Source organism: Sorex araneus, chromosome 2, assembly GCF_027595985.1.
Source record: "Sorex araneus isolate mSorAra2 chromosome 2, mSorAra2.pri, whole genome shotgun sequence".
NCBI classification, from domain to species: domain Eukaryota; kingdom Metazoa; phylum Chordata; class Mammalia; order Eulipotyphla; family Soricidae; genus Sorex; species Sorex araneus.
The window spans coordinates 205,464,270-205,479,612 of NC_073303.1; the positions used below are offsets into that span (position 1 = coordinate 205,464,270).

At 54.9% G+C, this 15,343-nt stretch overlaps 1 protein-coding gene across 5 annotated transcripts in view; it reads right to left on the reverse strand.

Moving 5' to 3' along the window:
- CNOT6 (CCR4-NOT transcription complex subunit 6) overlaps positions 1–15,343 on the reverse strand; it is a 30,464-nt gene continuing 15,121 nt past the window's right edge. The window contains exons 6-14 of one of the 5 annotated variants that reach the window (XM_055125730.1): positions 14,486–14,553; positions 13,339–13,428; positions 13,174–13,242; positions 11,706–11,863; positions 10,768–10,922; positions 9,274–9,428; positions 7,500–7,730; positions 6,292–6,494; positions 1–4,624 (exon numbers count right to left, since the gene is read on the reverse strand). In XM_055125730.1, the coding sequence (XP_054981705.1) occupies positions 4,412–4,624; positions 6,292–6,494; positions 7,500–7,730; positions 9,274–9,428; positions 10,768–10,922; positions 11,706–11,863; positions 13,174–13,242; positions 13,339–13,428; positions 14,486–14,553 (1,342 nt within the window). In that variant the 3' untranslated portion in view covers positions 1–4,411. Of the gene's footprint in view, positions 4,625–6,291; positions 6,495–7,499; positions 7,731–7,770; positions 8,078–9,273; positions 9,429–10,767; positions 10,923–11,705; positions 11,864–13,173; positions 13,243–13,323; positions 13,429–14,485; positions 14,554–15,343 lie in introns of those variants that run through there. The other 4 variants (XM_055125729.1, XM_055125732.1, XM_055125731.1 and 1 more) reach the window with 4 other exon arrangements.

A 15,343-nucleotide genomic window follows, 5' to 3' on the forward strand; every position in this document is an offset into this window, starting at 1 on the left:
TGCGAAACAGATATTGAATTTATTGATTGGCTATAAGTAGGAAAATACATCGGCAAAGAAAAGCAGCCTGTATATAAATATAATTAATACCAGCTAGTTACAATTCGACCAAGAAATTTCCACGGAAAAGGACAGACCCCCTTTTTCTAATAACCAGTCCGTACAGGTACATCTTTAGCTTTTGACTCCCTTGCCGGTGAGGCCAACGCCACCTTCTTTGAACTTGGTGAGGATCTTGGTGCTGTGAAGGACGAGGATGCCAGGAGAAATACTCGACGAGACGCAGCCAAAACGAAGTGGAAAGCAAACATCTTAAAAACACTCTGAGCAGGGCAGGGAGATGAGGAACATGTACCAGTTACCGCTACAGCCCTTCTTTGCACTTGAGTCCTCCAAAGAACCAACCGTGGTGGCTGTCTGGCTTCAGCCTTTTCTTTTGTCCTTCAATGGCACGGTCCCCACTCCATCCCACCCCACCAAGAAAAAATCTTAAAGTCAAGATGGAAACAAATTCCAAGTTTCAAAAAGAGAGGGAGAAAAATGGAATTCATTATTGAAAAGCTGAATTATTATTTTTTTTAAAGAGCTTGGACATTCGTAAGTGCCTTCTACTCAATTCAATAATGGCCTTTGTTGCAAAGTGCTAAAACCTCAAATTCTCCTGCCTGGCAGTCAAACACCCAAGAAATATCAAAAACACATTTTTGGAAGCTGCTCCTGACCTACCTTCTAGAATCACTCTAGTTGCATGCCACAATTCATGTCTATGACTTTCATTGAAATTATGCCATTATATTTTGGTTTTGGGGCCACACCCAGTGGTGTTCAGGGCTTAGTCCTGGCCGAGCTCGGGGGACCGTGCCACGGGGAGGCAGAGACCACCCTGTTCGGCCGCCCTCCCTCCGCCATACTATGGCTCAGACCCCCGTAAATTAATTCCAAAGAACATTATTTAAATCTCAAAGCATAATCGTTATGAAAACAGGAACTGGTACTTCAAAAGGTTCCCAACCAAGGAATCGAGGGAACTCCAAGTTCTGGATTATATATATAAATAATAAAGGACACCCTTCACCCCAGTTTCCAAGAAACATTTCTAAAATGAACTTATCCAGTGAGACCTCTCAAATGACAGTACAGCAAGAGCACAAGAAATCTTTTACAGAATTTGGGGGACAGCAAATTTATGAGAAATATACTAGTTCTTATGTATTGCCTTTTAGAGAGTTAAGAGACTATGGGAAATGATCCAAGACATAGAAAATAACAACCCCCCACCCCCCCCAAAACCTGTTTTGTCTCACTCAAGTGCCCCAACTTCGATGAGTTTCACTTGCTGGTTGAATATGACTTTCTCTTTTCCTGTTTGGTTTTTGGGTCACACCCAGCAGTGCCCAGGGCTTACTCCTAGAGGGGCTCAGGGACTCTAGGGGGCACCAGGGATCGAACCCAAGCTGGTGGCGTGCCAGGCAAGCACCCTCCCTGCTGCCCGCTAGCTCCAGCACCCTCCTCTTTCTCTGTTGCCGGCGAAGGGGGTCCAATCTCTACTCTCAATCCAAGCGATCACTCGAGTCTACACAGTGGCCACATCCAGGGAATGCGGTCTGACTATTAAGTGGCGCAAAGCAGGAACCTCAGGACAGCAGGCGGCGCCGGCTTCACCCTCCGGCACGTCTTTCCAGAGCGATCTACGAACACCAACCAGGTGAAGACACACGTGCTGGAAAACCATCTCACTTAAAGCTCAAACGTTTCACAACGATCAAGTGCATCTAGTGCCTGTGGCAGGGAAGAGACTCCACCTTCCTAGCAGTGGACAAACACCCAAGACACAAATGGGACCCCTCTGGACGCCCCGTCCCACAAGCTGCCCATGGGCTAAGTGGGTCTCTGGGCTCTGGCTAGCCGCTCCGGCTCACTCTTGCTGCAAAATGTCCTAAGGTGTGGAGGACCTGCATAGTTTTAGGGAGAAAGGTGCAAACACACCTTTGAGTTATTCTTGCAGTCAAAATAAAACACGGGCTGACCCCTGCATTGCGTCCACGCCTGTGCGCACCACCAGCTGCCTGGTCCCAGTGCACCCACCAAACAAATGCACGTGTATGGTGTTGGCAGAAGTTTTTTTTTTAAAAAAGCAAAAAGTTAAACAAAACTGAAATACCCATTACAAGAAAAATCTTCCAGAGAGAGAGAAAAATAAAAAAGGTGTCCAAAGGTAAAACCAGGTCCCAGACAAGAGACTTGAGATCAAAGTTTTCTGGGATTGTTTGAGAGAGAGATGGGGTTGGGGTTGAGAGATGGGGGACACGAGGGAGTCACTTATTTAAACAGTCTGTACTGTCACTTCCTCTGACAAATGAAGACTCAACATCTACAAAACACTTTAAGTTAGGGCCAGAAGGAGAGTACAGTGGGGAGGATGCTTGCCTTGCACATGACCAAGGTTCAATCCCCGGCATCCCACAAAGTCCCTGGAGAACATAAGGAGTAGTTCCTGAGCACAGACCTGGGAGAATCTCAGCATTGCCAGATGTGCCCAAAAACCCTCCCCCAAAAAACTCGAGAACCTCAATTTTTTTTTCTTCTTTTCCTTAATGCTCATGTGAAAACTGCCCTTGTTTCTTGGTTTGCAGCTAACACAAAAGCGCCAAGACCTCATTGTCCCCTCTGAGTTCATCTGATCAGAAGGAACAAGGGGCTGAAAGGTGAAACTGGGTCACACCCAGCAGTGCTCAGGCGGAGAGCCACACTTCTCTCTTTGACACAATCAAATGACCTTATCACTTAAAAAAGAGAAAGGGGTTCGGAACCTCGGGTCGACAGGGAGCGTAGAGCAGGCGGGTGCTCACCCTGCACGAATGGCCAGGTTTCACCTCTGTTATCCCACAGGGTCCCCGGAGCACAGCCTGGAGAAGCCCTGAGCACCACTGAGTGTGCCCCCCACACACACAAAGAGGGGGGAACAGAAGAACTGTTTGGAGCACTTAACACATCACGCACATTAAAAAGGACTTAAAAATTAATTTTGTTTTTTTTGTTAAAAAATAAAACTAATGGAAAATATAAGAAAAAAGTCACATGATAGCAACCTGAACTCCACACTGAGTCTGTCTGGTGAGCGGGGACCCTCGGAACACGTTCCCAAATGTGACCTGTTTTTCCCGGGGTGCCCATCAGGTGGTGCTCAGGGAAGCCCCCTGGCACGCACGGGGGGGGGGGGGGGGGCCCTCTGTGGTGCTGGGGACCGGAGCCGAGTCTGCTCCGTGCGAGCCACGCTCCCTCCCCGCTGCGCCTCCAGCTGCCCCCCAGAGTGACGGCCAATGCTCTGCCCCGGGACAACCAGACACAACCGCAGCTCACCCCAGAGCACTGTCAGAACATCTGCAGCCCTGGGCCGACGGGACTCTTTTAAACAAACGGTGGACGAGATGAACAGGGTTTCTCTGCAGGTGCAGAGCCTGCTGGGACAGGCGTTTTGTTTTGCTGTTTAACCCAACAAACCCGGGCAACACCAGGATGGGCGAATCCTGCGGCAGAGTCTGTCTTGCCTGGCTGACGGGCTGGCCTCAACAGCATGAGAAGCAAGTGAAAAAGACACACACAAACCAAACGTCACCTCAGTTTTTACAAATTACACAATCAGAAAAGGCTAAATTCAAGGTCTCTATTGTTTTTTTCCCTTCAAACAAATGAGTCTGGAAAACAAGTGGGGAGGGCGTGGCCCTCGCGGTAGAACCATCTGGGTATGTTACTGGCCTCAGCATGTGGTGCTACCAATTTCTGTGCAAATGGATTCTGGGTAGTTCTGACATTTCACTATTTCAAGGCATGAAAATCTCTCTCGGCGGGGGAGGGGGAGCAGAAACAGGAAGACGACTCGGGGGACACGCCAAGGCGGTGTGTGCGGACACTGCGACACGGTCCCGGCCTGACAGCGAGAGAGCAGGGCGGCCTTGGACCCTGGGTGCGGCCAGCACCTGGCTTTTGAGACAAGACCCAGGTCCAAGAACCAGACTGAAAATTTAAGCCACCAAGACAAAAACAAAACAGAACTCTCTCCCTCCCTCTGAGAGACACCTCACTCCCCTCACTTCAGCTTCTGACGGGCTTTCCCACGAAGAGAGCAGGGCACTTCCTGAAGGAAACACGGACAACCTCCCTCCCGGGAGGCGAGTGCTGGGATCACCTCCTGCCCGGGCAGCCCGGGAGGTGAGTGCTGGGACGACCTCCTGCCTGGGAGGCGGGTGCCGGGACAACCTCCTGCCCGGGAGGCGGGTGCCGGGACGACCTCCTGCCCGGGAGGCGGGTGCCGGGACGACCTCCTGCCCAGGAGGTGGGTGCTGGGATGACCTCCTGCCCGGGAGGTGGGTGCCGGGATGACCTCCTGCCCGGGAGGAGGCAGGTGCCGGGACTACCTCCTGCCCGGGAGGTGGAGGCCGTTCACTGGGGGCAGGAAAGGCAGTGCCAGCTCGAGCTGGGCAAACAGGGAAAAGTGGTCAGAGGGGATGAGCGGGTGCGGGCAGCCAGCAATGTTGTTCTCCACGAGCCAGTGGTGGTCCAGGGGGCCCAGCACGCCCAGGGTCTTCAGCTGAGGCTTGGAGTGGAAGATGTAGTCGATGATCCCCTGCGGCGTCCGGGGGAGGGGGAGACAAGATGAGAAGCCGCCTCAGACCGCGCCCAGAGGCCTGGGCCCCTCCCCAGATCCCGCACACTCCCTGCGGGGCCAGAGCCACGGGACTGTGGGGCGGGCGCTGGCCCCGGGAAGTCGAGCCCAGGTTCAGTCCCCAGAGCCCATGGGGCACCCTGAGCACCGCCAGGAGTGGTGCCCACCTGCAGAGTCAGGGCAAGCCCCAAGCGCCACCAGGTATGGTCCAAAAGCAAACCACACCCCCCTCTAAAAAAAAGAACTGTCCCCAAATCCTGGCAGTGAACTCAAAGATCATGATGTCACCTGATCTCCTGGCTTGGAAAGGGCGTCAGATGCACTGGAAAAATAAGGAGAGGCGACAGCAACAGGGAATCCTCTGGATAAGCACCCCCCAAAATACTGGGGACCAGAGACAGTGCAGTGCACTGCCAGGTGTGCCCCCACCTAGTGAAAGAAACAGGGACCGAGCAATAGCACAGCAGGTGGGGTGTCGCCTTGCACGTGGCCAACCAGGGTTCGGTCCACAGCGTCCCATGTGGTCCCCAGAGCACCACCCAAAGTAATTCCTGAGTGCAAAGCCAGGAGTAACCTGGACATCAGCGGGTGTGACCCAAAAAGAAAAGCTACAATATCAAAGAAAACAAACAAACAAAAAATATGACTGTCTGGGATGGAGAGACAGGACAGCACAGAGGACGCTTGCTCTGCGTGAGGCTGACCCTGAAGCCGGTACCCTGGCACCACCAGGGCGACACCTGAGCACAGAGCCGGGAGTCAGTCTTGAGCTCTGCCAGGTGTGGCCCCCAAAACAAAAATATTACTGTCCACAAAAGCAAGATGATGCTTGGGTCAGAGAAATCAGAGAGAGGGAGAGAGAGAAGGGAGAGAGAGGGAAGGAGAGAGAGAGGAAGGGAGAGAAAGGGAGGGTGGGAAGGGGAGGGAGAGAGAGAGGGGAGAAAGAGGGGGAGGGGGAGGGGGAGGGGGAGGAAGAGAGAGCGAGCCCGAGTACTACCAGGGTCACTCCTGAGCACAGAGACAGGACCTGCCCTTGACCACCACGGCCCAAAACAAAATGAACAAACAAAAAAGGGAGAGAAAAAAAAAGGTAGCTTCAGTCCAGCTTGAATGCTGTAATATCCACATTTTATTACTTATTTATTTTGGTTTCTTTCTTTTTAGATTCTTGTTTTCGGGCCAAATACCAGCGGTGCTCAGGGGTTACCCTAGGAATTAAGCCTGGCAGTTCTCGGGTACATACGGGATACCAGAGACCGAACCCAGGCCAGCAGCATGCAAGGCAAACGCCCTCCCCGCTGTAATACGGCTCCAGCCCCTCCACAGTTTAAATTACTTTGTGTTTGGGGGCAGGGAGGTAAACCTGAGGGCGCCCTGTCCAGCTGTCTACCACCCCGGCCCCGTGAAGGTTCCCTGGGGGGGCTAGGCCACACCTGGCATGGCCCGGGGCTTCCTCCTGGCTCTGCACTCAGGTTCTGACACTGCTCAGTACCCGATGGGAAGCGGGAGCCAGACCCGAGGGGCGGTGTGCCAGGGCCAGCACCCTTCCCACTGTCCCGTCGCTCTGTCTCGGGGCTCAGGAGCTGAGGACAAGGCAGCGTGAACAGCTGCCCCACCGTCAAACTCACCTTGAACTCAAACGTGTAGTTGGTGTAAGGCATGAGGCCCTGCTCGTAGGCGCTCTTGAGCCTGAAGCCGTGGGTGATTCGCCCGGGGGCCGTCCCAAACTTCCCACTGCAGCTGAAGTTGGTGAGGCTTTCATTGTACCGCAGCTCCTTGAAGTCCTTGTGGTTGGTCTCCACGCCCCCAGTGCTCAGGTACTCCACCACACCTGCAGGGACGCAGATGTTACTCACTTGATGCGAGGGGGGGAGAGAGAGAGGGAGAGAGAGAGGGACAGAGAGAGGAAGAGAGAGAGGAAGAGAGAGGGAGAGAGAGGGAGAGGGAGAGAGAGGGAGAGAGAGGGGGAGAGAGGGAGAGAGAGGGGGAGAGAGGGAGAGAGAGGGGGAGAGAGAGAGTACACAAACTAATGAAAAAGAGGAAACCGAGTCGCAGCCCTAGTCCGGAGGGAGGGCTCTTCCCTGCTCGCAGCCGAGCGAGGCCTGGTTCCCAGCAGCACAGAGGGGTCCCCTGGGCCCCCCCGCAGGAGTGATCCCTGGGTACCAAGCCAGGGTGGACACCCCCACACCCGCCGAGCAAAGCAACACCGTGTTCTCCCTTGAGCACGGGTCTCGGCTGCTGGTCTCCCGTTTCTTCTCTAGAGAAACCTACGTTCCCCCCGGAATACGTACTTCTTTCTTTCCCCTAGCACGCTTCTAAATAAATCTCAATAAAAATCATCTTGCTTCACAAAAATAAAAAGGAAGAAAGTGAATATGGGGCCAGGTGACCGTGCGGCAGGCACAGCGCCTTGCCTGTGACAGCCACGTTTAATCTCCAGCATCCCATTGGCCCTCTGAGCACTGCCCGCACTAACTCCTGAGTGCAGAGCCAGGAGGAACCCTTGAAACCACCGGGTGTGGCCCCCACCTTAAAATAACAACCACATCAATGATCTGCGTCTTCCTCCAGACCATTCCATCCTTTCCTCCTTGGGTTACGCCCGTAACGCACAGGGGTCATTCCTGGGCCCCATTTCACTTTCAAAACAATGTTCCACACACGCATACACGTGGCTCTCTCTCTCTCTCTCGCTCTTTCATGCTCTTTTCCCCCATCTCAGCCTAGCCCCAAGTCCAGCTGCAACTGCCTGACCTTGGGAACAGCGGGGGGAGATGCTGGCCAGAGCGTTCTGGCCTGACAGGCACAGTCCCGAAAGCCACGGTTCCTTCCTTACCGGAGTCGGGCAAGGAGTTGAGGTCAGCGCACAGCACCAAGGGGATGGTCGAGAGCTCCCCGAGCACGCCGGGCTGCAGGCTCCGGGAAGCTCTGTCAATGATGTTCTTCACTTCCGACAGGAACATCATCGTCTGCACCAGCTTCACGTCTGAGTACTCGGGGTCCCAGTGCATGTGCGCGTTCGCCACCAGAAGGAGTTGGTGCTCGGCTCCGAGATGGGGCTTCCCCGCTAGGGCCGACCAGAGGACAGAGCTGCCCATCAGCCCATACAGCCTCTGCTGTCTGGGGATCTGGGGCCAGGCCCCTCTCCTGTCTCTCTGGGCCCCAACCCGATATATACCCCAGGGGTTGGAAGCAAGCCCATCTCTTAAACACTGACCATTAGAAGAGGCCTTAAAACTCACTCGGGCTAGGCAAGAACCACAGTACAGGAGAAGGGTGTGTGCTCTGTACGCGGCTGACCTGGGTCCGATCCCCAGCATCCCACAGGGTCCCCCCAAGCTGGACAGGAGGAATTCCTGAGTTCCTGAGTGCAGTTAGGAGTAAGACCTGAGCATGGCACGTGTGGCCCAAACCCTAAAAACAAAAGACCAAACTCACTCAAGCAGCTCTCAGCTGACGAAAGTAACCTACTGCAAACCTGAGAGAAAGGTCAGTTATTTTTTCCACGGGGTGGGGGGGGGCGCGGGGCTTGTCAGAAACGAGTTTGCGCACGGGGCACTCCACACTGGGGCAAGCATAACCCTGCCTAACCCATTTGTTTTTGGGGTTTCGAATCCAGGCCGGCCGAGTGTGAGGTGAGCACCCTCTCCACTGTCTGCTGGCTCCAGCCCCTGGCACTCCCCTCAGGACCATTAGGTTCGTCCGATCTCTGGGCGCTAGCAGGGAACTGGGTCTCACAAGCTGCTCCCCCCGCCCCTGGCCTTCCAGCTACCCCTTAAGGGGGTCACCTCCTGCAAGTGAACCAGCGTCAGCGATACCGCCAGACACCCTCTAGCCCCCAGCAGGCTGGAACGCTTGGAGAGCCGGTGAGGAAGAACAGCGAGTCCATCAAAGGCCCCACAGCCAGGAACTGGGAGAAGCACCCACGAGTTCTCCCTGAAAACAGTGCAATGGACTCACTGTAAAAATATTTTTTTCTGAAAAAATTCCTGGGAGTGAAAAAACAAAGTTTTTCCCCTATATGTTTTATTGTATTTGTTTTGTTTTGGGACCACACCTGGCGATGCTCAGGGGCCAATTACTACTGGCTCTGCACTCAGCATCACTCCTAGCAGTGCGGGGGGGGGGGGGGGGCGCATGTGGGATGCTGAGGATAGAGCCCAGGTTGACCGTGTGCAAGGCACACACTCTCTCCACTGTACTATCACTCCAGCATGTTTTATTTTTTTGTAGGGGGGAGTAGGGATCCACAAACAAAGGATCAGGGTTTACTCCTGGCTCTGTGCTCAGGGAATACTACAGCATTACCAGGGATCAAACCCAGGTCAGATGCACGCAAGACAAGTACCATCTAGCTCACTGGCCCCCTAAGTTTCATTCTTTTGTTGTTTTGGAGCCACGCCTGGCAGTGCTCAAGGATCACTCCTCGCTCTGAGCCTGGCGGTGCTCAGGGGAGCCATATGGAATGCTGGGAACTGAGCCCGGGCCAGAAGGCCAGCACCTTGTCAGGTGATGAGGTGAGTCATGGAAGGCCAGGGGGAGCACCTGTCTCCCCTGTCTAGGCGGCAGGGAGGGAGGCCCCCGCCCCGCGGAGGCCAGCGGCCACTCACACGCTGTCCCCATCAGCTCCTTCCGCAGCTCCAGCAGGACGGCAACGCCGATGTTGTCCTTGGTCATGACGCGGTTCAGCATCGCCTCGGAGCCCTCGGAGTTGGCCATAGCCAGCTGGTTGAACTCGACGGTGTGCTTCTGAACCAGCGTGAACCTACAACAGAAACAGATGCACACACACACACACCCACGAACGTGCAAAGGAAGTAGAGCACACAGAGATCCTCGGTGGGGGCGGCAACCGGCACCCCCCAAACACAGCTTCACGGAGCACTTGATAGCTGGTAACAAGGAAAAGGGGGAAAAAAGAAGAAGAGGAAAAAAAAAAAAGAAATTATAAAAATCAATTTTGGGTGGCCACTCCTTGAGAATCCACGCTCCCCACACGTCGCCACTCCGCGGAGGGTCTCAGTTGGGGGAGAATTCTACTAACACCTATTTGGGTTTTGTTTGTCTTTTTCGGGGGGGGCACACCCGGCAGAGTTCAGGGCTGATTCCTGGCTCTGTGCTGGGGGATCCTTCCTGGCGGGACACCATATGGGATGCTGGGGCTCAACTCAGGTCGGCCACCAGCAAGGCCAGTGCCCTACCTGCTGCACTATGGCTTGGGCCCCCAATAACGTTTTTTCGGCTTGTTCCCTTTAGGTTTGGTAGCCTCCCCTGGCAACACCTAGGACTGCTAGCTCGACGCTCGGGAATTGCTCCAGTGAGGCTCAGGGGACTCAACGGGGCTCGGGGATGGACCCACATCAGCCACACGCAAGGCCAGCTCCGTTCCTGCTGTCCTGGCTCCCTAGGTAGAAACAAAGGCCTTTGGAAAACATTCATCAGAAGCCAAAGTACCCACTGTTTTCGGCTTCCTGTTTCAGGATTCCAGCCTCGAGTATGAACAGACCTAAAGAACATGTTTACGGATTCCTTTTGCCATTGTGAGGGCGCTGGGGGGAATGTCACCAACAAGGTGCTTCAAGTAACAACTGTGGTTCAACTGAAGTAAACACCAGACAAAATGATGCAGCCCTTTATGAAAATACGAAACAGAAGCCTTGCACATCTCCTGGGGTGTCAACCCAACGCTGCAATTCCCTTTGCCAACTGCTTCTGCTGAATCCCCACTGCAGCAGATACTGAGCAAGTGAGAAAGAGAGGGGGCTGGTCCAGAGACAGGACAGCGGGCAGGGCGCTTGCCTTACATGCTGCCAACCTGGGTTCAACTCCCGGCATCCCACAGGGGGCCCCAAGCACCACCAGGAGTAATCCCTGAGTGCAGAGCCAGGAGAACACCCTGAACACCGCGAGGTGTGGCTGGGCAAGAAAAAGAAAAAGAGATCGAGAAGGGAAGCTTACTTCTCAGTCTCTTTTGTCATACCCGGCGATGTTCAGGGCTTACTCCTGGCGGTGCTGGGGGACCATACGGGACACTGGGGATTCAACCCGGGTTGGCAGTGTGCGAGGCAAACGGCCTCCCGCTGTACCCTCACTCAGGCCCTTACTTCTCGGTCTTGAAGAATATCGCACACCCGTCCACATGCTTGCGCTCCTGTTCCGACATGGTCCTGGCTCTCGACTTGGGGCTGAAGAACCCGCTGTAGCCCCGCTCCTTGAGCTCCGCCAGGAAAAAGCTGTAATACTGCTCAGTCTCCACCTCCTGCGGGGAGAACGAGGGAAACAGGCTCGGCGTCCGGAAAGACAGGAAGCCTCGTGCTCACACACTGAAGCGGGACGCCTCCCAGTGCCTGCGTCAGAGACGAGCAGGAACTGACCCACCCCTGGCCTGAGATAAAATGGCAGTCAAAACCAAGGCTTCCACACAGATCCACCGGACACGGACCACCGCTTACCCATCGATCAGGAGTCAAGCATGGGGCCAGGAGAGAGGCCAGCGGGGAAGGCGCGTGCTTTGCACACAGCTGACCCGGGCTTAATTCCTGGCACTGCATATGGTCGCCTGACCCCTGCCTGGGGGTCTTCCTGAGCACAGAGCCAGGAGGACGCCCCACGCAACACTCGGTGTGGCCCCCAAACCAACCAAAACAGAAAAAAGAAACAGAAATACACGAGACTCTATGTACATCTACTTCCTCCTGTTCCCTGTGCTTTTTGTTCTTTTAAACAATTTTTGGGGAAGGGATGAGGGGCACACCCAGCGGTGCTCTGGGCTTCCTCCTGACTCTGCTCAGGGACACCTACTAGACCGGCTCAGGGGACCATGGCTGCCCGGGGATCAGACCGCGGTTGGCCGAGTGCAAGGCAAGTGCGTTCTCCGCTTCCCTCCTCGGAAAATCAATCCTGCCATTAGTTCAGCTTCGCCCCCAAGAGGCTGAGTTTCCGGGGGTGGGGGTTGGTGCCATTTCCGAAGCCCCTGACCCGAGAGGAGGCTCTGTGCAGCTTCGGCTCGGGGGGAGGAGACGGCGGCGCGGGGCTGGCCCACCTGCAGGCTGATGATGTCGGCGTTGCAGCTCACGAGCTCCTGGATGATGGCCTTCTTCCGGTAGTCCCAGTTGAGCGCCCACAACGGGCAGTAGCCGTACAGCTGCCGGGTGGCGTATTTGTCACACAGCACGTTGTAGCACATGACGGAGAGCAAAGCTGCAGGAAGGGAGGCCGGGGTCACAGCTGGGGGCAAGAGAAACGCCCCCATCCCGCCCCATGCCGCCGTGGGAATGCCACCACTTCTGTCCTGAGCAGGGGCTGCCAGTCAGAACCCACCCAACACGAAGGCCAGGGGAAAAGCCACTCTCCGGCCAGACGAGAGGGCACCATGCCAGCTTACACTGATGAACAACAAACAGGTGTGGGGACAGACTGGGGCCACACAGGCTGCCTGCCTCGGAGGGGAGCCAAAGCCTTAAAGGCCCGAGACTCTGGTCTAGGGGCTAGGGCGTTTGCCTGCATGCAGCTGATCTGGGTTCGATCTCAGCATCCCACAGAATGGCCAGGCATGGCCAGGAGTAATTTTTTAGTTCAGATCCAGGAGCAACCACCGGGTGTAGCCCCAAAACAAAACAAAACAAAACAACAAAACCACCTAAAATAATAAAAATTAAACACTCCGGTTTTTGGGCTTGCCTTGCACAAGGCAGACCCAGATTTGATCCCCGGCATCCCATATGGTCCCGAGACCCACCAGGAGTGACCCTGAGCAGAGTCAGAGTAAGCCCTCAGCATCGCCAGATGTGGCCCAAACCCCACCCCCAAAGGACTGTCTTTGTGGGGGGCAAAGACCGAACTTTTCCTGGGTGGAGGGGGAAGGGTTAGGCTACCCCTGGCAGTAGCCAGGGGCTGTTCCTGGTGGACGGGGTGGGGGGGTGGCAGGATGCTCACTGGCAGCGCAGGGGCTGGGTCTGGCACATGCGAGGCAAGTCCCGGAGCCTTTCTGGCGTTCCTGTGATCTAAAAGACTAAAGTCTGTTTCTGCGTTTTGGGTGGATTTGTTTCTGGCCACACCTGGCAGTGCTCAAGGGACCGGGAATCCAAACCTAGGTCGGCTGTGCGCAAGGCCACAACTATGCTCCAGCCCCAAGAGTTCTGCTTCAGAGCCCGGTAAACCTAGAGTCAGGTGAGCGCCAATGAAATCTTTCTTAATGTGTTTTCTTGGGGGTTGGGGGGAGGCACACCCAGCTGTGCTCAGGGGACACTCTGGGGCGCCAGAAATCAAGCCTGGGTCAGCCGTGTGCGACCCAGGCATGGCCAGGAGCAATTTTTAAGTTCAGAGCCAGGAGCAAAACAAAACAAAACAAAACAAAACAACAGCAACAAAACCACCCAAAATAATAAAAATCAAACACTCTGGTTTTGGGGCTTGCCTTGCACAGGCGGACCCAGCAAGTGCCCTCCGCAGAAGAGCTGGGAGTTTCTGGGGCCCGAGTCAAACCACAGCAGGAACACTCGGCCACCTACCTGTGGGCCTCGTCCGGTCAGGCTCTTGCAGCATGATCCACGACCTGGGGGGCGGCTGCTCAGTGGACACTGGCCAAACACAAGCACAGGATTAAGCAGTGCCCAGACTGACCTTCTGGGGAGAATGGCGGTCAGCCAACGACCACTTACTTCTTTTTGCAGTACCTGCCAAGTTATCGAGCAAATAGTTCAGCAGCCTTCTCGTTCCATCCGGTTCCAGATAGAGGTTCAGTATGTCCTGGGTGAGGGGATTTCCTGGAAATCGGGTTTTCAAAGAGGAAGGACAAAAGAAAACCCACCATCAGGATGCCCAGGTTTGCAAAACTGGGGTGGGGTTAAGAGAAGAAAGAAAAGAAGTACCACCAGGATCAGATGGTCCAGAACCACTAGTGTCTTGTTACTAGGGACGCAGTGGGCAAGCGGGGGGAAATACACCCTCTGCCAGGATCTGCTGGGAAGACTCAAAATGGCCTTTTTGCTCCTTTCCTAGGTAGCCCAAAGGGTCACCAACAAGTGGTGTTGGTCTAGAAGCTGCTCAGTAGTGCTTTCTGCTGCCCCCTGCGACCGTTCTCTCCTACCCATCCCAAAGTGAGGGGAAGGAGAACCCAGGAAGGGAGTAAAGCCAGCTGGGAGCACAGGGCAGAGAGAACCTAAGGGTCCAGCGCTGGCGGTCAGCACCGCCACACAGCAACGCACCCAGGCTCCAGGCAAAACCCACCATGCGGGTCGGAGCTGGTGGGAGACAGAGGTGAGCACGGGAAAACACCCCGCTCACCTCCCAAACTGCGTGAGCCTGGGACCGCCCCACTGGCTGACAAAGAGCCTCCAGTCCCCTCGGAGGGCTCTTACGGGTGCGCTAGAAGCACCAGCCCTGCTCTGGGACAGTACATTCCCGAAGAGCTGGGCTCCTATGTCTACCAAGCGGGGCTCAGTGTGTTCCGGAGGGCGTTGTCCCCTTCCACGAGACCACGAGGCAACAACAGAGATGGGAGCGAGCAGGGCAATGGGAAAAGACTGGTTCCACACGGAAGGAAGAAGAGGAAAACTCTAGAACCCGAGAATGGCCAGGTGGGAGGAAGATGTGTCTGACTCTCTGGGGAATGCCTCGACTCCAAGGTCAGAAGGTCCAGGGGCCAGAGCAACAGCTCAATGGGGAGGACGCTGCCCGTGCATACAGCTGACCTGGGGCTCGATCTCTGGTCTCGGGTGCCGCCAGGAGTGCTGATCTCGGGCTGCAGAGTCAGGAATTAAGCCCTGAGCACTGCCAAATTGTGGCCCCAAAACCAACCCCAACCCCAACTATTTCCATTACTCAAAGAATGTCGCTGAGATCCTGCGGGAAACTCTGCCCATGTCTGCTTGCTTTTTGGAACATGGTGCCTGTCAAATTCAGGTTTTCATGGCCAGGAAAAAAGAAAAGAACAGAGAAGAGATTAAAGTTACGACAAGAAATACCAAACATCCCTGGAACTAAAAAGATCTGGAAAGCACTTAGAAGGAAGGGCCAGAAAGTAACATGAGATGTAGTTTCTGGAAAGACAGGAAAAATATTTTCCTTTTTTTTTCTCTTCTTCTTTATATTTGGATGGGGATGGAATGGGGGCACACACAGTGGTATGCAGGGTTCACTTCTGGAGGTGCTCGGGAGACCCTATGAGAAGCCAGGGACCAAACCAAGGTCAGATATGTAGGCAGACACCTTCCCCACTGAATTATTGCTCTGACCCCAACCTTGCCTTTAAAAATTAAAAATCTGGCTTTTGGGCCATACCAGACAGTGCTCAGGTCTTACTTCTGGCTCAATCCTCAGGGACCACACCTGGCGAGGGTCTGGGGGTCCATATGAGATGCCAGGGATCATCGAGCCTGGGCCAGACACATGCAAGGCGAGCATCCTACCCACTGTACTATCACTTCGGCCCCAACAGTGCCTTGAGGTGGGAGGGAGCAGGGACCCCTGTGGAAGATGGCACAGCCCAAGCGACACGAGAGTGGGGTGACGTGGGTTTACTCTTTGCTTCACGTGTCCCAGCATCAAACGTTAAGACAGCAGCACAGTCAAGAAGCCAGTGGGGACCCGTTCACCCCAACCCTGACATCCTGACAGGAGCCAGGCCAGGCCATGGCAGCCAAAAAAGACAAAAATCTTGAAATACGCGGGGGGGGAGAG